The 22,736-nt window shown below is 30.9% G+C and overlaps 1 protein-coding gene and 2 long non-coding RNA genes across 5 annotated transcripts; 2 read left to right on the forward strand and 1 right to left on the reverse strand.

Moving 5' to 3' along the window:
- The first annotated feature begins 353 nt into the window (after window positions 1–353).
- On the forward strand, window positions 354–2,431 carry LOC129284868 (uncharacterized). The gene is made up of 2 exons (XR_008586990.1): window positions 354–475; window positions 1,946–2,431. It is a non-coding gene; the product is annotated as an uncharacterized LOC129284868 (long non-coding RNA).
- A 2,774-nt stretch (window positions 2,432–5,205) lies between these two features.
- Window positions 5,206–10,118, forward strand: LOC129286812 (protein FAR1-RELATED SEQUENCE 11-like). 3 transcript variants are annotated; one of them, XM_054922866.1, is made up of 4 exons: window positions 5,206–5,363; window positions 6,483–7,489; window positions 8,366–8,809; window positions 9,055–10,118. In XM_054922866.1, exons 1-4 carry the CDS (start codon window positions 5,225–5,227, stop codon window positions 9,670–9,672), a joined length of 2,208 nt encoding a protein of 735 aa, XP_054778841.1. In that variant the 5' UTR covers window positions 5,206–5,224; the 3' UTR covers window positions 9,673–10,118. The 3 variants fall into 3 exon arrangements, with proteins under 3 accessions (XP_054778841.1, XP_054778842.1, XP_054778843.1); XM_054922867.1 differs by having other exon boundaries at window positions 5,233–5,363; window positions 6,478–7,489; XM_054922868.1 differs by lacking the exon at window positions 5,206–5,363 and adding an exon at window positions 5,878–5,908.
- Window positions 10,119–10,774: 656 nt separating this feature from the next.
- LOC129286918 (uncharacterized) lies at window positions 10,775–17,581 on the reverse strand. The gene is made up of 3 exons (XR_008587545.1): window positions 17,387–17,581; window positions 11,929–11,977; window positions 10,775–11,135 (listed from the first exon to the last, which is right to left on the reverse strand). It is a non-coding gene; the product is annotated as an uncharacterized LOC129286918 (long non-coding RNA).
- Between the last annotated feature and the right edge of the window lie 5,155 nt (window positions 17,582–22,736).

Genomic DNA, 22,736 nt, shown 5'->3' on the forward strand with positions numbered 1-22,736 from the left:
TGCTTTATATGAGCAAAATGACAAGCCTTCCTCTGCCCTTGGTAAGTGTCTTCGGGTTTTCTGTTTGATTCGTTGCAATGTGCCATGCGCTAGTTTTGTACCAGAGACTATTCATATAAATCTGTATGAAACAGACACTGTCACCTTTTAATTTTCTGGGATTAGGTATCACTTCAATTCGTGGTGCATTCGACTTCTTTCTTTTCGATTAAATTTGATCTATTCAAGTGTCATGTACTTAACGTAAATCACTTGAAGGCAAAATGTACAAATATATAAATCACTTTCAAGGCTTGAGCCTCAGATGATACTATTTTCGTGGGTCACATGTATAACAAGCTTCTCTTTTTCAGGTTCATTCAACAAAAATTAGCAGTACTTCCATCTCGGAATATGAAAATTGCAAGCCGAATTGTCGGATCTTCAAATGCAATATGATGAGCTTTTGGCGACACACCAGCAGACCTGCAAGGAGGTACTCTTGAATTTACATTTTTTTTTTTGGTGGAATACTGTATAAACCCACTGGAAGTTTTAACAGCTTTACTAGAATCCAACCTCCCTAAAGGAGTCATGGTTATACTTTTTCTTGACAACTTCAAGCTTTGCCATAAACAAAAGAGATATGAAGATTTATTGTCGACAATTTTGCTTGCATCTGGTTCGTATACAGCAAAAGTTTATAAATGTAGGAAATAAGTGATATGTCAGTGCTGGTGTTTCATAGTCTACTCTCTCCTGCAATCTTTTCATCATATTATGTGATTTTCTTGTCATGAAAGAAGCCTATCCTACCCCATGCATTATTCATGAACAACTGCTACTATTCGATGAAGCTCTTTGGTAATAGATATATTAGCTGTTGTGATATAGTCTATATCGAGCATGTATGTTTCATCCAGTCAGTTCTACATAGCTCAAAGTTTTAAAACACGATATGATCATCATTCATGTTACTTATTTTTCTATATAAGAAATGAATAATATTGAAATGACAAGGAGCATTCTTTCTGTCTGCAAGCACGAACTGTTGATCATGTGTCAAGTTAGGAAATTTGGGATCTTGGGATGAAGATGGCAGAGGAATTATGCTTACTTACAATATAATGAAGTATGTTATATGAGGACTTTAATTATTTAGTTAGTAACTATAATAGGGAATTGTGGCAGAAAATTGGGACCCATTGAAAAAGAAGGTAATGGATGAAAGAGAAAAAGGGAAACAGATGCCATTTGCTGGGGAAAGAACTATTTTTGGAACACTACGTTTTATGGTTAACTGTGTTAGCATACTGTTTTGGCAGAGGCCATTGCCTGGGTCGAGGCTGATTCTCTCTCTCTCACAAATACACACACACAAAGAAGCAGATCATGCCAAATTAACAATATTGCTCCCCCTGTGAATAGAGAGAGAACTTACAGCAAGGTTGAAAATCAAGAAAATAGACTCTTCATTAACTTTAGCCAAACCATCCCTGCATCCGGGCAAGGCTTCTGAGTATATGAGAGGATACCAATTCATCTCTTGTGCTGCTTTTTCTATCCAATCTGCCGCTTGCATATCTGTTGTGCTTGACAGGATTATCCATTACCATGCTGTCCTTACAAAATAGTTCTCTTATCTTTTGTTACCACTTACCAGATGTTACTGTTTCACCGATAGCCTCACTTCAAGATGTTAGTTTCCTAAACTGATAACTACTCCAGAAGTTTCTATTGTTACTGCCTGCAGTATATGAGTAACTTACAGATTGTGTGGTAATGAAATATGTGGAAGTTGCTACTTACTTCGCCTGCCTTAAACAGATCTAATTTTATATCACAATAACTTTCTTATAGGTGGTTAGATGCTGCTATTCAAACATTTTAGATTCTTTATAGTTGCTCAAAATGTCCTGGTTACACCATGTTAGGTTTTAGTCACCGTATCCATTTTGCTTGGCAGTTGGAGGAAATAAAAATCCACAAGCCTTGGCAGTGACAGCAACTAGAGAAACGACTGACAGTGAATCCCCAAAAAATGGGCTCTGAAGTCTATGCTATAGGCGAAAACTTGCCATTCTCGGAGCTCCATACTCACATATGACTTGTTCTGCAACTTTGTGTCTTATTCTTCCTTATTTTGCCTTCCATTTGTAAGACTGTTTGTCATTATGGGTCTGCACTGAACAAGGATCGTGTTTCCTTATCTTCAATGATGTATGAAATTAGGAAATGCTCGAGGACTTTATAATTTGTTGCGATTGTCATCATTGTATACTATTCTGATTTCTGATCCATGTCATTCAATTTATTTGTCAACATTACTTTTTGGATTCAGTATCAGTCAGTTCTAAAAGTATTGCTGTCATGCACCTTCGGAGTCTATAAATGTAAAAGATTAATGCAATCATTCATCCCATAGGTGAGGATGGAAATAATATATAATTCACATTTGTTTTTTTTTTTTTTTGGTAGTGTCACTTGTCAGTGATGGTAAATATCAAAACACTTCGTGGATCAATGCTATCTTTAGCCATTCGAGAAAGACAACCTGAAATTTTCTGGGTTATATTGGTCGTAGGGAATGGTACCTACTAATTTTCAGAAGCGGGAAAATTTGATTAGAAGACTCACGTGGGGATGATATTGTTTTTAGGGTGTAGTGTGTAATAATTTTCAGAAGTACCAGTGGTAACTTTGAAAAGTAAAATTGACAATTTTAATAATTTAAACAAATTTGAATCTATAAAATACTTTAGAATAATTATTGTCTCCACACGGATCTTTAAAATGAAAAATTCTCTACTAGAAGTACAATGCTATTTTGGAATAACTGAAGTAAATTACCGTTTTGGCCGAAGAATGATTAATAATTTAATATAATTATTGAGACATTTTTTTGTCTTTCCTTTTATCCTTTTTATGGGATCACTGAGTCATTGACTAATCAAGCCCAACATACTATTTTTACAAGTTGGCTTCTTTTTCATTTTTTACCTTGGCAATATCAATCAAATTTTGGAAGCCATGTTGAGCCTAACTAATCTGAATTAAATTGAATTAGATCACATAGTTGTAAAGTATATTTTAGGAGAAAAGAGTGGAGAGAAAATGCAAAGTACATCTCACCTGTTTGGAAATTGGAATACAAAGGTGTGCTGTCATGTCAATGCATGGCGTAGTAATGATGCTGACAAATAAAATGTTAAAACCCCATTCAAATGAATGAGAATTGAAAAAAAATAGAAAAAATGATAATAAAACTTTTTTAAATTATCTAAATAATATATTAATTTTATAAAATGACATAATTCTCTTGAAATCTTAAAGGATATTTATGTCATTAAAAAATTATAAAAAATAACACTTTACCTTTTATTCAAATTAAAAAAATTTTACAATTTTTCATTTATAACTTTTGTTCATATATTAGTAACTTTCATTTTTAAATTTACAACAATGTAATAGCTATTTACAAGTCATGATCTATGAGTCCTGATATGTATTAGGTGTTAAAAATTTATAATTTTTTATTTATAATTTTTGTTCTTATATTAACAACTTTAATTTTTAAATTCACAATAATTTAATAATCATTCGCAACTTTGCATTTGCAAGTTTTGATATACATTAAGTGTTGAAAATTTATAACTTTTTATTCACAATTTTTGTTCATATATTAACAATTTTTGTTTCTAAATTCACAATAATTTAATAGTCATTTGCAACTCTGAATATGCAGGTTTTAATATGTATCAGATGTTAAAAATTTGTAATTTTTCATTCACAATTTTTGTTCGTAAATTAACAACTTTTGTTCCTAAATTTGTAATAATGCAACAAGAAATTGTAATTTATCAGTACTTTTGTAAATTGACTAAATCAACAAAAATAAATTACCACTCTAATCCAAAAAATAACAACTCTCATTAATTTAAATGAAAAAAAACTTTAAAAAGTGACAACTATTTAATATTTTGTTATCGGTTACATGGTCTATAATTTGCATCAAAATATTCTATAATCCTTTTAACAAAAATATATGAAGGTTGAATTTTCTAGTGTCATCCCAACATGTCAACTATTCTCATGCCAACCTGAAATAATAAAATAACCATTCATCAATATATTTATTTTCCAAACATCATAATCATAGATTTGTTATGTTTAATCTAACAACAACTATTTTTTTATATTTACAACTTTGTATTAGTCATTTACAACTTTGGTTTATACATTTACAATACAACTGAAAATGATATATCATTTATCATTTATCCATGAGTAAGCATCCATACCCACATACAACAGAAAAAATTAAAAAATGAAGACCTTAATCATGAAGAGAAAATGAAATCTCAATCATTTATGCACATTAACCCACATACTGCATAGTTAACAGAGGAACCCATGTATAGAAACTCAAAAAGAAATAAGACAAATGAGAAGGAGAAGGAGAAGAAAGAGAAGAAGGAAAAGGAGAAGGAGACAAAGACGGAAGAGAAAGAGATGAACTAAAAGAACAGGAGAACAAGTAGATGAAGCAAATGAAAGAACACACAAAAATGGCTCTACATTGAAGTTTGAGATTTTTGTTTTATCTAAAGGTAATTTGGTTATGTCCTTTAATTTCTTAATGACAGAAAAATTTTATAAGACTCTAAAGAAATTATGCTATTTCGTGAGATCAATCTGTCATTTATATAATTTAAATAAATTTTTTTATCATTTTTTTAAAGAAATACACTAAAAAATTAAAATAAGTATACTTAATGTAATCATAATTTAAATAAAATCATAGTGTAAATCTTATATAATACGAAAGAGTTATAATTACATTTTTTGTGTATTATAGAAGATTTTTGTGGTGAAATATTATGGAAGAGTTAAGTATTTAAAAAAGGGTTACCTCCAATTAATTTCAATAACAGTAGAATATGACTCATAAATTAATTAGAACTAATTAAATTATTGAAACTGTCAGATTATAAGTATTTTTTTTCTTTCATATGTAATATTTTATATTACCCAGAGAATGTGAAACTATAAGATTAAAAATAAATTTATTGATAAAATACTTTTTCAGATAAAATAACTAATGAAAAATTATTAATTTTTTTAAAAGTGACTTTTATATATAAATATATAACAAGATATATTATTATCACAATTGTATACAAAAATTCAAAAAATATTAAAAAATAATTATAGCCCTAAGCAAAACACAGGCTTTGATCGAGCTATGGTGAAAAAAGAAGTGGCGGATCCATTTTTCTTCGTTGACGTTGCATTCCACGCTTGGTCGAGCTCGCCGTCGGACGCCGTCCCTACCTGGTTGGAGAAGTTTCAAACCCTAGGGCTTCGTCTTCTTCCAAAATTCGGTGAGATTGATTTGTTCAATCTGGCTTTGAATGTTTGGCCAAGAAAAATTCTAGCTTTGAATTTGTTCCCCGCGTCATCTGTTACCTGCGTGTGTAGGACCGTTGCACCGTTATTTCTTTGTTTTAATTTTTTTCATTTTAATTTGGCTTTGAATCTGGTCGTATAATCGTTTGAATATTGGCGCTTTTGAATAAAGATTGAGTTTAATTTTTTTTTAAAAAAAAACTTTGATTACTAGTTTTTGCTTCAATGGTGTGTAATTGGCCATTATACTTCGCCCCTCTTCATTCTGATATCTAGCGACTTATGCCTGGGATTGTTTTGTTTCGCAATGCTGGATTTGTTGTGTATTGGCATTCTGTTTATTAATCTCTTTATATTATCATCAATTTAGAAGATTCTCAAGGCATTTGTGATGCATGACCTGGGATGACTTGGCTTGAGTTGTTTCTGCCAATTTATAAGCTTGAGTTTAAATTGACATTCTTCAGTGGCTTGAAGGAGTTGCCTGACTCAATTGGCTTACGAAGGCATCTTCATCGAAGTATGTGGAACAAAAATTGAACGTGCATTATATCAACCATGCATATTTCAAAGATTTCAGTAACATAGGTCCGCTTATGATGGTAGTTATGGTTTTTCCCCCCCATATAACTATACTTTTATAGCATGAATTTGGGGGCATGACGAAATGGAAGAAGTTCTTCATTGCATATCATGTGAATAACATGGAGAGTCATTGGATGTCTTGATCATTTCGAGCTTCCTTTTTTCCTTTTGTTCTGTTGAAGTGGTGTTTTACAATTTATATACGCTAATAATTAATTTTGTTCTGTTTTTATGAAAGTTCATTTATCATATTCATCGTTACTGTTGATATATATCCTATGTTTTTGTTTCTTGTTGCTTTGGTTTTGGAACGGTGGTGGAAACTTTGTTTTGAAATCTTATCTTAGAAGTCCCTCCTTTGTCCCACATCCACCTTCCAAGTGTGGTGAGGCTTTAGTAATTGGTTAACGAGATCAGAATTAGCCAGTTACTTCTATCATTTTTCAACTGCCATAGTTATGTTGTTCACATCCGTATCTATTTGTTCATGTCTGTGTTTTTTAGTGCAGGTTATCTTAAAGCTGGTACCTGGAATATAATGTCTGAGGATGCTAGCCCAATGTTGGTAGTTTATGATGACCCCTCAGACCAACGATCCCTATCTTTGGATGATACAAGCAGCGCAGAGGAATCACCAGATGAAACCAGGCTTTCGTTGGAGACTACTAATGATTCAATTCCATATATTGGGCAAAGATTTAGCACTCATGATTCTGCATATGAATTTTATAGTGAATTTGCCAAGCAGTGTGGGTTCTCAATTCGACGACACCGTACAGAGGGAAAAGATGGTGTTGGAAAAGGACTAACTAGACGCTATTTTGTTTGCCATCGTGCTGGTAACACTCCTGTCAAAACATCAACTGAAAGTAAACCTCAAAGGAATCGAAAATCTTCCCGATGTGGATGCCAGGCTTACATGCGTATAAGCAAGACAACAGAATTAGGTACTCCAGAATGGCGTGTTACTGGTTTTGCCAACCACCATAATCATGAACTTTTAGAGCCAAATCAAGTTCGATTTCTTCCTGCATACAGAACTATTTCTGATTCAGACAAAAGCCGAATCCTGATGTATGCTAAAACTGGGATTTCTGTCCATCAAATGATGCGGCTTATGGAGCTTGAGAAGTGTGTGGAACCTGGATATCTACCTTTTACTGAAAAGGATGTGAGGAATTTACTTCAGTCATTTAGGAAATTAGAACCAGAAGAGGAAAGTATAGATTTATTAAGAATGTGCAGAAATATTAAGGATAAAGACCCTAATTTCAAATTTGAGTTCACACTTGATTCAAACAACTGTTTAGAGAATATAGCCTGGTCATATGCCTCATCAATACAGTCATATGATATCTTTGGTGATGCAGTGGTGTTTGATACAACACACCGCCTAACTGCATTTGACATGCCATTGGGTATATGGGTTGGAATGAATAATTATGGAATGCCTTGCTTTTTTGGCTGTGTGCTTCTACGAGAAGAAAACTTGAGGTCATATTCTTGGGCATTGAAGGTAGTGTGAAGAGGTTTTTTCCATCTACATGACGCTTTTATTTCTGTATTTTTTTATGTGAGCTTCTTTATGATCTCTTGTATCTTTATGTTGATAGACTTCATGTGGCTTGACGAAAATAAAGGAATGGATGGAGAGAAAACTTGTTAACTTATGTTGTGTAGCCAACACATCAATAAGGTGGCCTCTAGGATCTGGTTGATCTGCCAGATCATCATAATGTTGGCCAATTAAGCTAAAATTAATTTTGATGCATAATGCTTCTTGTTAAGTAATCCTCTCCCTGTAAATTTGTTCAATTAATCCCTCCATTTCTTATTATAAGTCATATATACCTACTTCACACACACACCAAGGCAATCATTAGAAGTTAGTTAGTGTATGAAAAACCTTACAATTTTTCCAAATTTGCCTTCATTAAATACACTTGACTCTCCCACTCCTTATTAGTTGGTGTATTGCAAAGGTCAACCAAACCCAACTTCCCATGCATTGGGAACAAAACATATTAGTGGGTTAACAAAACCATGAGTCCAGTAAATTTTAAATCTTATGGGTCTTTCATGTAAAAATGTATTAATTACTCTTAAAAGTTACTGAAATGACTTGTATTTGGAACAGAGTCTCCTTCAAGAGTATGACTTATTATAGGGAATGGAGGGAGTATCTTATAATCCTTTGGTTTCCTTTGCCAGTCATCTAAATGGGCAAGGCATGTTAATTATTGATGATAAGTTATTTAATTTTCTTTCATTTCCCCCTTATTTGTGGAATCTGTATGTCATGGATGCATTTAATTTTTAAAAAGTTCAATGGCTCTACGATTCACTTAGGGGGTTTTCTTTTGCTTTCTTTGTTTCATCGTCTTCTTGGAAGGCTTTCTTAGGGTTTATGAATGGGAAGCCTCCACAGACAATATTAACGGACCAAAACATGTGTCTCAAAGAAGCATTAGCCATGGAAATGCCAGCAACTAAACATGCTCTCTGCATATGGATGATTGTAGCAAAATTCCCTTCTTGGTTTAGTGCTGTTCTAGGAGAACGTTACAATGAGTGGAAGGCTGAATTTTATAGACTTTACAATCTTGAGTCAGTTGAGGATTTTGAGCTAGGTTGGAGGGATATGGTCAGTTCTTTTGCGCTGCATGCCAGTAGACACATTGCTAATTTATATACTTTACGCACGCTCTGGGCATTGCCATTCCTGAGAAGCCATTTTTTTGCGGGAATGACTACAACCGGTCAATCAAAGTCAATTAATGCTTTCATTCAACGATTTCTGAGTGCACAGACTCGGCTCGCACACTTTGTTGAGCAGGTACTCTCTCTCTCTCTCTCTCTCTCTAGAAATTGTTAAATTGTTCTCTCTGTAAATTCCTTATTTAGAAGTAAATTTGGATAGAGCACAATGACGTCATTCAATCCGTGTAGTGGACCTCACCTAATAGGATAAGGTTTGTTGCTGTTGTAGAAGATGTTCATTATACTCAACAGTATGTTCCACCCTATATTTTGAAAGACGTAAAACATTATCTTAATGTTCACTTTGGCTTTCACAATCAGGTAGCTGTTGCTGTGGATTTCAAAGATCAAACTGGAGAACAACAAACAATGCAACAGAACCTCCAAAATATTTGCCTCAAAACTGGAGCTCCTATGGAGTCACATGCTGCCGCAATCCTCACTCCTTTTGCCTTTTCAAAGCTTCAGGAACAACTTGTGTTGGCTGCTCATTATGCATCTTTTCCATTGGAAGATGGTTTCCTTGTGAGGCACCATACAAAAGCCGAGGGTGGTCGCAGAGTGTATTGGGCTCCTAGGGAAGGAATGATAAGTTGCAGCTGCCACCAGTTTGAGTTCTCTGGAATTCTCTGCAGGCATGCTCTTAGAGTTCTTTCAACAGGAAATTGTTTTCAGATCCCAGATAGATATCTTCCTTCTCGTTGGCGTCGAATCAGCTTGACCTCTGCTAAGACTCCTCATAGCACACCGAAGGATCATGCTGAAAGAGTACAATTATTACAAAATATGGTTTCTGCTCTTATCACAGAATCTGCCAAGTCAAAGGAAAGATTGGATCTTGCTACAGAACAAGTTTCCCTCCTCCTATCTCGAATAAGGGAGCAACCTGTTCCGTTACAAGGTGTCAGAGATATTTCTGGCATTGGTAGGAGTGTTTGACAATGGGTTGTAGCGTATGGTAGAATTGGCGGTCTGTGATTTAGTAAGGGAAGAAAAGTAAAATGCGGATGATGGGGTTCGAACTTTGTAGTGCTAGATTGAAGCTTAAAAATGACCCTTTTTTTATTTGTGAAGGGAAAAGAAGGAGCTATTTGTGGGTGGAAGTTATTCCGGCGTGACAGTTTGTAGATTGGTAAAAAGGCGAAGTTGCTATTCCAATGGGCATGCAAGGTTCCATCCTTCCTACATATTGTTCCGATGCAATGTTTTAAAGGATCCTATCGTGTATAAATGTATAGAATCTTGTTCATTCTTATACTTGTCTTATGATTCATGTAATTTGTTTTTTATTTTGCATAAAGTAAAATTTAGATAGGTTTCACTAGCCTGAGCCAGCCTTTCATTAGATATTGGTCTGGTCTTGTGTGCTAGGAAAGTTCAGAGTATGCTGCTCGCCTCTTTTGGACTCGATTTTTTTTTTTTGGCCGGTCCCTATCTTTTGAGTAAATTGTTTGGAGTTTCCGAGGAACATTTGATGTGTTCTCGAACTCTGGAGGTCTTCCTCTAGACAAAATTTTGATGAAGAGTTTGGTAGGAGGTAAAAAAGAGGCAAAAGCATTGTGTAATTATGTGTATTAGGTTCTCCCTCTCCGGGTCTATATCTAAGAGAAAATAATTGTATCATCCAGTTTAGAAAAATTAGTTGATAATTAATTATAATAATTGTGTTTGAAAATAAAAAAACTAGATTAAAATACTTATATATTTAATCAAAATAAGATTGCATTAATTGTTTCTCATGAATGATAATTATGAGTTTATGAGGAGTAATCTAGGAAAGTGCAGTAATTGCATCTTAAGATATGTGCTTTTTTTTTTTTTTTTGAGCAAAAGAGATACGTGATTTAAAACAAAACAAAAGATAATAAAGCTTTTAGTCATTTTTGCATGAATTGTCAAATCAGTTCTTTAAGTTTAATTTCTATCACTTCAGTCCTTAATGTTGTATATACTTATCTAGAAAGTTCTTAATGTTATGTGAGAAATTAACACAGTTAAATTTCACTGATACGGCTAATGGAATGATGATGTGGTAGCCATGTATATTAATATTGTGTAAAGCAAGAATGTTGACTGGGATAAGACTAAAAAAAAAAAAAAGGAAAATGCTTAGTATTTTAAAAATTACAAAACCAAACGTGGTGTCACCAATGTCCATGTCCATCGTCTGCTAGGGCAGGAAGAAAAAGAAGGAGAAGAGTGTTCGCACGAAAATCTCTTGCCATCGTCTCGCTTTGCTAATAACCCCACATCATTCAATGTTCACCATTATCGTCCCACACCTCAGGTTGTTGTACATTGTTGTTAATCCCAGATAATGTAGAGTTGTGGCGACGTGTGCAAGTGTCCTTCACCATAGCATCATGCAAAATCATTTTCCCCCTCTGGAACTTTTAATTGTCCTAATAAAAAATTATAAAGTATAAATTGCAATTTAAAAAATAGGAAATAACAAATTAATACACACCAGCAGTTAGAAAATGAAAATTTACTTATGTGTGTTAATTTATTGAAGTATATGTTCCACATCAACAATTTAATTTACATGTCAACTTATTTTGAGGGTTAATTTGTTTTAAAAAACTTCATGGACTAACTTAATAGCGAGTGCAAACATTAATAACTAAAATGATAAAAATTAAACTTAAAGAATTAAATTGATAACTCATACAAATATAAAGAACTAAAAGTTGTATTATTTCAAAAAAAAAAAAAAACAATAAATGACAGTTTCTCTAACATGTAAAAGTGGAGAGGGTATGACAAAATATGATATATATCATATGGAAATTTTTAAAATGTTAGGTTATGGGTATGAAGAGTGTGTGTATATCTGACTATTTAAGTAATTTTTAATTTATATAAACAACAAATTAAAACATTGAAAAATTAAAATTAAATATCATAAAAATTATAGCTTAACCCTTGGTTTAGATGGGAAAAAATAGGAAGGAAAATTAAGAGAAAAAATTTAAAAAAAATAGTAAAAAAGTTTACTATTTTTTGAAAATATCTTCTCCTAATTTTTTTCTTTTCCATATTTTTTTTCTCACTTTTCTTTTCACCAAAACTAGGTCAAAGTGTTTCTTAAGTGCAAGGTTAGGGTTTGATCCTTTGTATGTGTGGTGTGTGCTAAAGTCTTGGAAATCAATTCTTCTATATTTTAAAGCTTGGAAATCAAATGGCAATTTTTACCTCTAAAGTCTCGGTGCTCACATCGTTCACCACTTTTAATAAATGGAATCTGTAACATCTCAGATTGATCAAGCTTTCAATATTAGAAGATATAAAATTCACTTGGCTAACTCAAATATCAAGGACCTCAAGAAATTGAAGCAATGCTATTTCAAGTGGCAAGTCACTTAGGTGCTTGCAAGAATTTAAATAGAAACCCCCTCAGTCTGGTTAAGTTCAACGGTGATGGTGGAAGCTTTGCGATGGCAGTACCTTGAAAATCTAATAAAAGAAGATTGCTCTTATTTTCGAAACAGAAAAAAAAAAAAACAGTGGAATTGCGAATAACTTTGAATTCTTTTACAGAAGTAGTGTCTCAAGCATATTGCTATCTTGACTTGGGGGTAAATTATGCAGTTTGGTACCTACCATCGATACCCATTTAGCCTTCCCCCAATTATGCAATGAAGGGGGATCCTGAGATTCTTCATTATTGTAGACATAGGAACTATATTGGGAATGCCTAGATAATATATGAGAAGCAAGTTGTCTCATACAACCATTCATGGTGACATACAACATCTGTCCTCCTTTCTCCAATAAAGATAAATTGATAAGATCTCCGATTACCATATGACCACTGTCACGTGCCTTTTGGTACCTTCTAGTTTCATTAACATCACCAAGAAAACCTTGAGCAGTCCAACACTACCAAATAATCAGTGTAAACCTTACTATCTGCAGGGTATAATGAAGTGTATAAAAAGCATTTTTGTTGTTTATCTTTTAGTTGACCATAACAAAACTCAAGAAATGAGTACAAGTCTTCTAACCCATCATTTTGATGCTCTCTCCATTGTTTGTCAAGATCTTCCAATGCTACCCTCCAACTTGGAGTATATTTTTCAATTTAAAAGATCTTGCAATCTTATGTATAAGAAGTAGAAGGTGAGATGTCATGGGGCCATTACTCTATCCTAAAAAGGTAGCTCAGTTAGGTGTGCAACGTACTTGTTTATATAGCTAGAAACCCTTCTCAAGTTCTTCTGATATGGGACATAATAACTCTCTCAACTAATTTGTAATGCCTCAAATTGGGCAAATGTCGGTCCGGCTTTCATACCAATTTGTCACAGGATTATTACTCTCTCCCAGAAAGCTAGTTTAGTGGATTATGCAATGCACCCATCTATATGGTCAAAATCCTTCCCAAGTCCCTCTAATGTGGAATATAATAGCTCCCCCTGCAAATCCATGACGTCCTCATCATGAGTGGTCTACCAAAGGGGCCCATTGAATGGGCAAATTCGGGTCCGGTTCTGATACTATTTTGTCCTAAGATCATTACTTTTCCCCTAAAAAACTAGTTCAATAGGTATACAGTACACCCATTTATATAGCTAGGGCATTCTCAAAATCCCTTCAATGTAGAGTTGGGAAACGGGCGGGCTCGGCCCTTATAAAGGGCTAGGCCCATAAAGGCCTGAGCCCTTAAGCCCAATTTCCCATTTTTTATTCATTTTTTGAAGCTTGGCCCTTATTTGAAGGGCTCAAAGGCGGGCCTGTAAGGTTTATTTTGAAAAAATTTAGAAAAAATTTTAACACTAGAAATTAAGTAAATTAGTTTAAAATTTTAAAAAATCAAAATCCTCATAATCTTTTAGAAATTAAACAACACACATTTAAAAGTCTAGTAAGAAAATTCAAATCCTGATTTAAAAAATAGTTCATTTTTTTATAAATACACAAACATAATAATTATAGAAAAATAAAAAATATCAGAAATTTTATACCATACATTGATATTTATTAAATTATATTAAATTAATTTTAGAATAAATTAAAATTAATAATAATGTAATGCGTGTAGGATTAGGGCTTCAAGCGAGCAGGTTCTTCTTGACTTTGAATGCATGTTCCACTAAAGAAAAAAATTAATAATAATATAACAGGGCTTGAAGGTCACCCAAGCTCGAGTCTTTTTCTACAGGGCTAGGTTCTCAAGCCCGATTACTTTAAAAAAAATTTAATTTTCAAAGCTCAAACTCTTTTTAAATAGGGCTTCCAAACTCGATTCTTCAGGCCCGGCCCTTATTCCTAGCTCTACTCCGATGTAAGATGTAACAACTCCTTCAGGCAACCCGTGATGCCCTCATCATATTTGGTTAATGGGAGGGCCTACCGAATGGATAAACCTGAGTCCAACTCTGATACCATGTTGTCATAGCCTTGAAACTCTCCTTTCCTTAAACTGTGTTGGCCTTAGCTTGATCGATGTCTTAATCTTGGCTAAGTCAGCCGAATTCTTAAAATGTTGGCAAAGAGGTTTAGAACGGAAGAGAGTACAGAGTTTGACTAAGTGAACATGAGAGCTTTACAACTTTTCTTGATAGTTGCAAATGAGAGGTGTGGGGATATTTATAGACTCTCTCCTTATTCTAAAACTTTCCCACCTCTTTAATAAACGGTAGAGATTAATTCAATTCTGTGGTAAACATTGATTCTCCAGAATATTTTAAATAAATATCTATAAGAAATATCTAGATATTTACAAGGATGTTTCTAGAGAGACTAACTTCGTGAAACATTCTAGAATATCCTATAGAATTTTAAACATATCCACATTCTTCTATAAGTTTCTATAAACTTCTAGATCCTTTTAGATTTCTCCATATATTTTGAGATTGTCCTAAATGTTTTTAGAATAATTTAAAATATACTAGATTCTTCTTGAAGCTCCTAAACTCTCCTAGTATTCTCTACATTATCTTAGAGGTCGCTAAAAGCTCTTTAACCTTGTAGGTTCTCTTCTTTCTAAACATAAGTTGTGATAGAGAGCACCTATTACACACATGTCGAGCAATGCACATGATGCCAAAGTGATCAATTACAAAACTAGCAACATCTTGAAACATCTCCCATGCTTCATCATGTTGTACTTGTTCCACTTCAATCAACCTATTCATGTTCTTTGCATTACAAACCTGAAGAAACTGTGAGGCCATGGCTAACTTCTATTTTCATTACTTGAGATTCCAAGTTGTTGCAAGTTAATGAAGTCCACAACCCTATTAGGATCAACATAAACTTGTTTCACATAAATCTTCATGTATTCTTCTTGCAACTTCATCAAAGGATCCGTTGACAACTTTGATACCTACCTTTAATCGATTTGCAATTAATTGTTGAAGTTTCTTATTTTTCTTATCATTCTGATCTGTTGAAAGTATGATAAAAATAACAATATTAAATAGTTGAGAAGCCTCTTCATTGTTGTTTAGATTCTGCATTATGATGATTTTACCCACGAATACATTTATTACACATTTTTCTAGGTCAATTAGAGCCATTTATAATGTTTTATTAGCTCAAAACACACACATATTGCATTAGAATTGAAATTTTATCAAGTGTTCTAGATTTTGTGCACTGGGGGTATTTAAGTTCAAAAATTAAACTTTTAAAAAAATGTAAAAGAAAAATTATAAAAAATGTATTTTAAGTGTAGAAGAAGAGTGGTTAAATTGTATTTTATAAATTTATTTTAATTTGGGAGTAACTAAATAAAAGTGAACAGTTTTCATTGACTTTCTTAAATGTGCTCATTTGACTTAGTTTTGGTTTGCATTCGTGTGAGAATTTTTGTATGATTTTGTGCACCTAAAGACTTGAATATTTTAATAAATTTTCCTTTCTAAATATGAATTTAATTCTATACTTTAATTAAATTTTATGATGTCACATATTATTAAATTGAATTATGTGTATTTTGTGACAAAGGTGACATATGACTTGTGCATCAATTAGACAAATGTGTCAATGCAATGAAGGAGCCAAATCTGATCATTTTGGAAGTGCATGGGCTGCCATTGGGGTGAAATAAATCTACTTAAAATGTGGATGAAGTATAGGACTAACTTGACACATTAGAATCATCTACAAGCTAATAGAAGAGTGCCACCTAGCAAGCTTATTCCATGTGACTTGGTCCCATTTGCATTTTAAGCTTGTTTTCTTTTATTTTTAATATTTGGATCTGCTGAAGCAAACCATTCACACACATCATTCATTCATTTTTTGAGATTCACTCACAATTACATTTCATTTATCTCTTCCATTTTCTTTCTCTTGTTCTTGAGTATTCTTCATTTTCTCTCTTCTCCTTCACACATCCAGCCCTAAACTCTTCACTTTTTGCCATCAAATCCACAAGATTCCTCAACCATTCTCTTCCCCTCACTTGGTCGAACATGTCCCTTTCACTTGCAAAAAAATTTAAAGCTTGAATCCACCATTTTCATGGAACTCAACTTGCTATGTCATACTCTTAGGAGAGCAAGATGATGATGATGCTTTCTAGCTTAATTCTCAATGGAATCCCAATAAGAAGTTGATGGAAGAGGAGCATTGAAGATTATGTTTGGCTAAACTCATCCTAATCCTCATCTTGTTTTATTTTAATTTGTAGACTATGATTATTGTTGATTTGTAGTTCATTTTAACTTTAGTATCATAGTTGTTTGTGAATGATTGTATTAAAACAAGATTGTTGAATTGAAATCAGAAAAATATGACGTTAAATTGTAAACAAACACTTATTTAAAGCGAATATACACTTGTAATTCAATAAGAAAACTCATAGCAAAGATATAAATACTGCATTAAAGTTTCTTTTCCCCTAAAATAAATCACAGAGACAAATTGTAGATATAATTTGTAAAAGTGAGTAGAATCAAACTAAGTCCAATTCCAATAGATTCAAATATTCTTTAACTTTGAAGTTACAGTTTTTTTTAATTACATTAAAAAATTAAAGTTTCAATCAATATTTTTTGAAAATTATAAAATAGTTACCAACCTCTCTATTTTAGTCCGGAGGGAGCACTTTAAAATTCAATAAAGCATGAATAATTTTTGAATTCTAGTACATTCTTGACACTTTTTTTCCTTTGTTAAAAAATATAAAATATTATTAATTAAATGAAAATTCTATAAAATAGTTAATTATTTTTAAGTTAATATTATCTTTTAATATATCTTTATTTAATAGAATATTTTATATAAAATATAAATATAAAATTATTTATTAAAACTATTTTTAAAAAACTATATTAATTTTTTTTGCCAAAAAAATATTAATTACACCTTCAAACGTTGAAATTATGTCACATTTCCCGAGGGAGGTAGTATACCACAATATTAGGTTGGGGGAATCATAGAACAAAATGCTAGAAAGAGTGATTGAATCTAAAAGTCTCTGTGCATCAAATCATTGTGGGGGAAGATTTGTGAAGACAAGATGAAAGCCATATATAAGGGGAGTTTTTTTTTTTTTTTGGGTCAACGATAAGAAGAAAATTAGATCTACAGAAACGAATCTAGCAAGTTCAATTCTGTTGCTGAAAAGCGCACAAACTTCTGAGAGTTGCAAGAATATGTATATGAGAGAAGAAAAAAGAAGGAAGAATTATGAGCAAACCTGAATCAAACGGAGATGCAGATACTTGTTGAGAAATGCTCTTCTGCAAAGTCTTAATTCTCCGATTCTAGCGAAGTGGTTTACTCGACTTATTTCCAGAAATGAAAACCCGACTGCAACTCAGGCTCACAGCTTTGGCAGTGCAGCGCGTTGCCTTGCGTTCGTTTATTTCTTCTCCGACGCCTTCTCTCTGTCTGTCCCTGTTATTTGTCCTTATCAATCATTGTTGTATTTTTTTTTTAAGTTGGAACAATTTAATTTTTGATCAATTTATCAATTTTTTATAAAAATCCTTTTCCCTATGCTTATCAAATTTATCAATTTATTTTAAATTTTTTATTCGACTTTTTTTGAAAAATTGTGATGCAAAGTTCAATATTTTTTTCTGAAAAATCAAATTAAGAATTTTTATTTATCAATGTATTTTATATTTTTAATCTAAATATTTTTTTATAATTATCAAATTAATCATAAAAATATATACAATAAAACTCATTTTTATTTTTGTGATTATACATCTCAACTAGTTTTTCAATTAAATCATTTAAATAAATTTTAATTTATTCTTTGTCCAAACAAAAATTAATAATCTCAACTAGTTTTAATTTGTTCATTTAAGGATTTTTTTTTTTTAAATCCAAACACAGCATTAGTCTATCCAAAGTGAACCACTGAGCTTTTGGAGAAGACGCGTCACCTGCTTTTCTTGCCTGCTTTTGTTTTATTGTTTGTTTGTTGGACTTGTTCTGTTTTGATTATGTATTTAAAGTTTATTTTTTTCATGTTGTAGCAGCCATCTAAAGCATAGATCATATTGAAGTCTTGATTGGTGTTGTCATTATATCCTTTCATTCTGTCATGTATTGCTAATTGGAAAAATAACAGTTACATTTCAAGAAAACTAATTAATTTAAATTAAATTTTAATTAATTTCAAAGTGTCAACAAACTGCCTGTTTGGATAAGGCAGAAAATTGATTTTCTAGGTGATAATTGATTTTGAAATAAAAATTAGCCAAACACCAGATTTTTTAATTAATCGATTAAGAAGTCCATAATCGTGCTTTGGCATAATTTGAAAATTCCAGCTTCTTCAAGTAAAAGAATAGAAGAAAGACACGTGGCACCGCTGGGACGACTTGCTTCTCAAACGGGGGAGATCTCCTTTGTCCTTTGGTACTCTCTTGGCCTCGTCATATTCGATGGAGACATCACCCCCTAGGCCACGTTGCCTTCGACGCGACCCCAAGCTTCCAAAGTCTCTCGCAACAGCTATTCTCCAACGAATCACAAGATATTAACATGGAATGATCCAAGCCTAAATTGAGACATTAAAAGTCCACTAAGTGTGCATTTAGTTTTTAATTTATTAAAAATTTATTTGGTAAAAATTACTCTAGTAAAAGTGAATTATTATAATAAAATTTATATTTGAATATATTTTTTAAAAATCAGTTTGATATATTGAAAATTGTTTGATTTATGAAAGTGAAATGTGCTTTTGAATGTACAATTATCAAAAAAGATATTAATTTATATTGATTTATAATTTTTATTATATAAATATAATATATTTGAAATATTTAAAAAATATAATAAAAACTTTAAATAACATAAATTTTGATCTATAATGCTAAAAATTTGATCTCTAGTTATTTGTATTTTTTAATTTGTAATTTTAAAAGATGTAATAAAGATTTGTAATTTTTATTATACATTAATGATAAAAATTTACATAATTAATTACTCAATTTATAATACTAAAAAAATTGATACCTAATTATTATTATTAAAATAATAATTATATTTTTAATGAATTAACTATTTTTTAAATAAAAGAATAAGAGATTAAACTTAGGGTAGTATGGTCAAATAACATCTTACTTTTTAAATTTACTTTTCAAAAACTTCAAATAGTTATGTTTTAGAAATTCACTTTCAGCTACTGTTTGAATATACTTTCAGGATATATTTTTTTGTAAAATATTTTACACAAATAATTTTTAATTTTTTAAAAATAAAATTTTATTTTTTGAACGTGAAATGGAAGAAAACCAGAGATACTAAATCTTGTTTGAATAAAAAAGAAAAGTGAATAGACGTTGGAGGAGAATGGACGTTTTGAACAAAACTATTGGACAGAGCTTTTCAACTAGCGTTCAGCATTGGGGGTGGACGTTGGAAGCTTTTAATAGGTTTTTATCAATTTTCTCTCTCTTCATTATCTTTCAAAGTAAGGGTATTCATAGGATAGAATAAGACGGGATCGAGATACTCCCGTTCTGTGTCCCATCCCGAAAAAAGATCAAAATTAAATTTTGATCTCGTGTCCTGTTAGAAGTCGGCACGGGACTGGGATAAGATCGAGACATCTTGTCGTCCTGAATGGGATAATATAGGAGAAAGATTTGGATAATAACGTTCATTAAAATTTTAAATCATATAATTTATTAAGTTTAAAATCAAAACAATACAAGTACATAAATCACAACAATTTAAAGTCAATTATTGAATTATATTAATCACAACAACACATTATAATAGCAAATATAAGTGATCTTTATGCTACAAGAGTAGCAATAACAGGCAAGTCTAGCATAACATCAAATCAATGTTCTTCTAATTTAGTGTAGATTTACTAGGCTAATTATTTTTCTAAAAATAAAGTAAGAAATACGTTATAAATAAAAGTTATTAAATAGATAGATGTAAGAATAAATTATATTAATATAATTAATATATTATAAAGAAAGATACCATCATGTTTACTCCATGTTATTAAAATTATCAATATTAAAAAAATTTAGTTTTAAATAAGAATTACAAGTATTGAAATTATAATTGATATAATTAATATAAGTATAAATTATATTAATATAATTAATATATTTAAAATAAAAAATAATATATATAATATTCAGGACGGGACTTCCCGATAGTAATCCCGTGTCCCGTCCCGAATCCCTTTCTTGTCTCATCTTGATTATTTTTGCGTTAGGACAAGACCCGTGCCAATATGATTGGAATGATACCGAATCAATCGGGACAGGTTCAAGCTGAACACCCCTATTTTGGAGTGCCCAACTTTGCCTTCTTCACCTACTTCTCACTTCACTCATTTGATCAAAGGAGCTTTGGCACAAGTTATTGGATTTTTTACTCTACTTTCATATTATCCTAGGAATTCATTTAATAATTTAGTGTGTGTTTGGTTTTCAATTTATCAAAAGTTCATTTGGTGAAAATCCATTTGGTGAAAATTAATTGTTGTAACGAAATTTGTGTTTGGATATATTTTTTCAAAAGTCAGCTTGATACATTGAAAGTTATTTAGTTTGTGATTGTGAAATGTGCTTTTGAATGTACAATTATCAAAAAGAACATTGATTTATAATAATTTATAATTTTTATTATACAAAAGTAATATATTTAAAATATTTAAAAATATAATAAAGATTTTAAATAACATAAATTTTGATCTATAATGCTAAAAATTTGATCTCTAATTATTTGTATTTTTTAATTTATAATTTTAAAAGATGTAATAAAGATTTGTAATTTTTATTATACATTAATGCTAAATATTAACATGATTAATTACTCAATTTATAATACTAAAAAAATTGATACCTAATTATTATTATTAAAATAATAATTATATTTTTAATGAATTAACTATTTTTTAAATAAAAGAATAAGAGATTAAACTTAGGGTAGTATGATCAAATAACATCCTACTTTTTAAATCTACTTTTCAAAAGCTTCAAATAGTTATATTTCAGAAATCCATTTTCAGCTACTGTTTGAACGTACTTTCAGAATGTGCTTTCCTGTAAAATATTCTATCCAAACAACTTTCAACTTTTTAAAAGTAAAATTTTACTTTCTGAACGTAAAATAGAGGAAAACCAAACAGACCCTTAATATCTGGCCGGTGAATAGTTTATCAGGAAAAGAATGAGATTACTACTTTTTTTTTGGGATATAGGTTGCTTAATTACTAATTTAATTAATTGTGAACAAACCTCATGAATTAATAGTAGGATGTGGGGGGAAAAAAAATTAATAGTGAGAGTATTCCTGCAATTTCTAAATATAAGATAAAATAATCAATTCACCCATTTTTAAAAAGTTGATTGGTTAAGTATAATCATTATATATGGAATTAAAAATTTAGACTAAATTATCTCTATAGTTAATTAAATAAATTTGTATAGTAAAAACATAAGAAAATTTATGTCTGTTTTTGTTATTATAAATTTTAACTGACTTTTAAATTAAATTATTTAAACAAATTTTATTTTGTTCAACTGACTTTTGAAAAAAAGTATTCAAACATAAATTACGTTACAATTACATACTTTTCTTAACCTTAGTTTGCTAATTTTAATTGAATTCTAACCTCAGTTACGAATTTTTTAATTCAAACACACACTTAATCTCATTAATGAATTATTGTTGTAACTCTTTGTTAAAATCAATTTTAAAAAATTAATATTCAAATAGATTGCATTATAATATAATCAATTATAATCAAAATTAATTATATTAATTAATTATTTTTATAATTAACTATACCCAACTGAAATTTAAATGGACAAAAAGTTTCTTGATCCTTTAATGGTAAAATACCAAGTTTAATAGTTTCAGGGATTTATAAATTTGATTCTCAATTTTAAAATTTCATTATAATGAATTTGTAAATTATTTTTTAAATTTTAATAAGGTTAAAAAATAAACAATAAATAATAAATAAATGGATAATCTATTTATTTTATTAATAAGCCCGCTCATACCCTGTTACGTCTATTTTTTCGTCAATATTACCTCCCACATATACATACCAAAAAATTGGAGGTGAAATGGCCTGCGATGATATCAAAGTCAATTGTCCAAGTTGGTTCTACAAGAGCACAAAATGATATTTTTCAAGAGGACATCAGAGAACAACAATATATCAAATATATGCACAATATTGAGGAAGTAAGGTTTTTTTTTTTAATCCTTAGAGCTATTAGACTTTATATTTTTTAACATTAAAGACAAATATTTTTGTTCTATGTTAAAATTTAATAAATAAGTTATAAATATATCACAACAAAATTGTAAATTTTGAAGTTGAACTTCAAATTCCTTGACGTTGTTAGACTTAATAGTTTATTACTAAAGGACTAATGGACTTTGTTTGTAATGTCCTTCAATATTATCCAGCACTAACTACTTACTTAAAGCCAATTAAATAATTATCAGAGTAACCAAAGAAACATAAGATCAATCTTGGCAGATCAAAACTCAAAAATTGGAATGAAAGCTGTTGAATAAATGGGATCCCAAAAATATTTTTAAATTTG

This window comes from Prosopis cineraria, unplaced genomic scaffold, assembly GCF_029017545.1.
Source record: "Prosopis cineraria cultivar Desert tree isolate PC_DT_omini unplaced genomic scaffold, ASM2901754v1 PC11, whole genome shotgun sequence".
Taxonomy (NCBI): domain Eukaryota; kingdom Viridiplantae; phylum Streptophyta; class Magnoliopsida; order Fabales; family Fabaceae; genus Prosopis; species Prosopis cineraria.

What these genes read in the sequence shown, in the direction of transcription:
- LOC129286812 (XM_054922866.1), top strand. Translation starts at nt 5,225, where the DNA reads ATGGTGAAAAAAGAAGTGGCGGATCCATTTTTCTTCGTTGACGTTGCA. An exon ending in TCGTCTTCTTCCAAAATTCG is followed by an intron (nt 5,364 to 6,482) that starts GTGAGATTGATT and finishes TTTTTAGTGCAG; the next exon opens with GTTATCTTAAAGCTGGTACC. An exon ending in CATATTCTTGGGCATTGAAG is followed by an intron (nt 7,490 to 8,365) that starts GTAGTGTGAAGA and finishes TCTTCTTGGAAG; the next exon opens with GCTTTCTTAGGGTTTATGAA.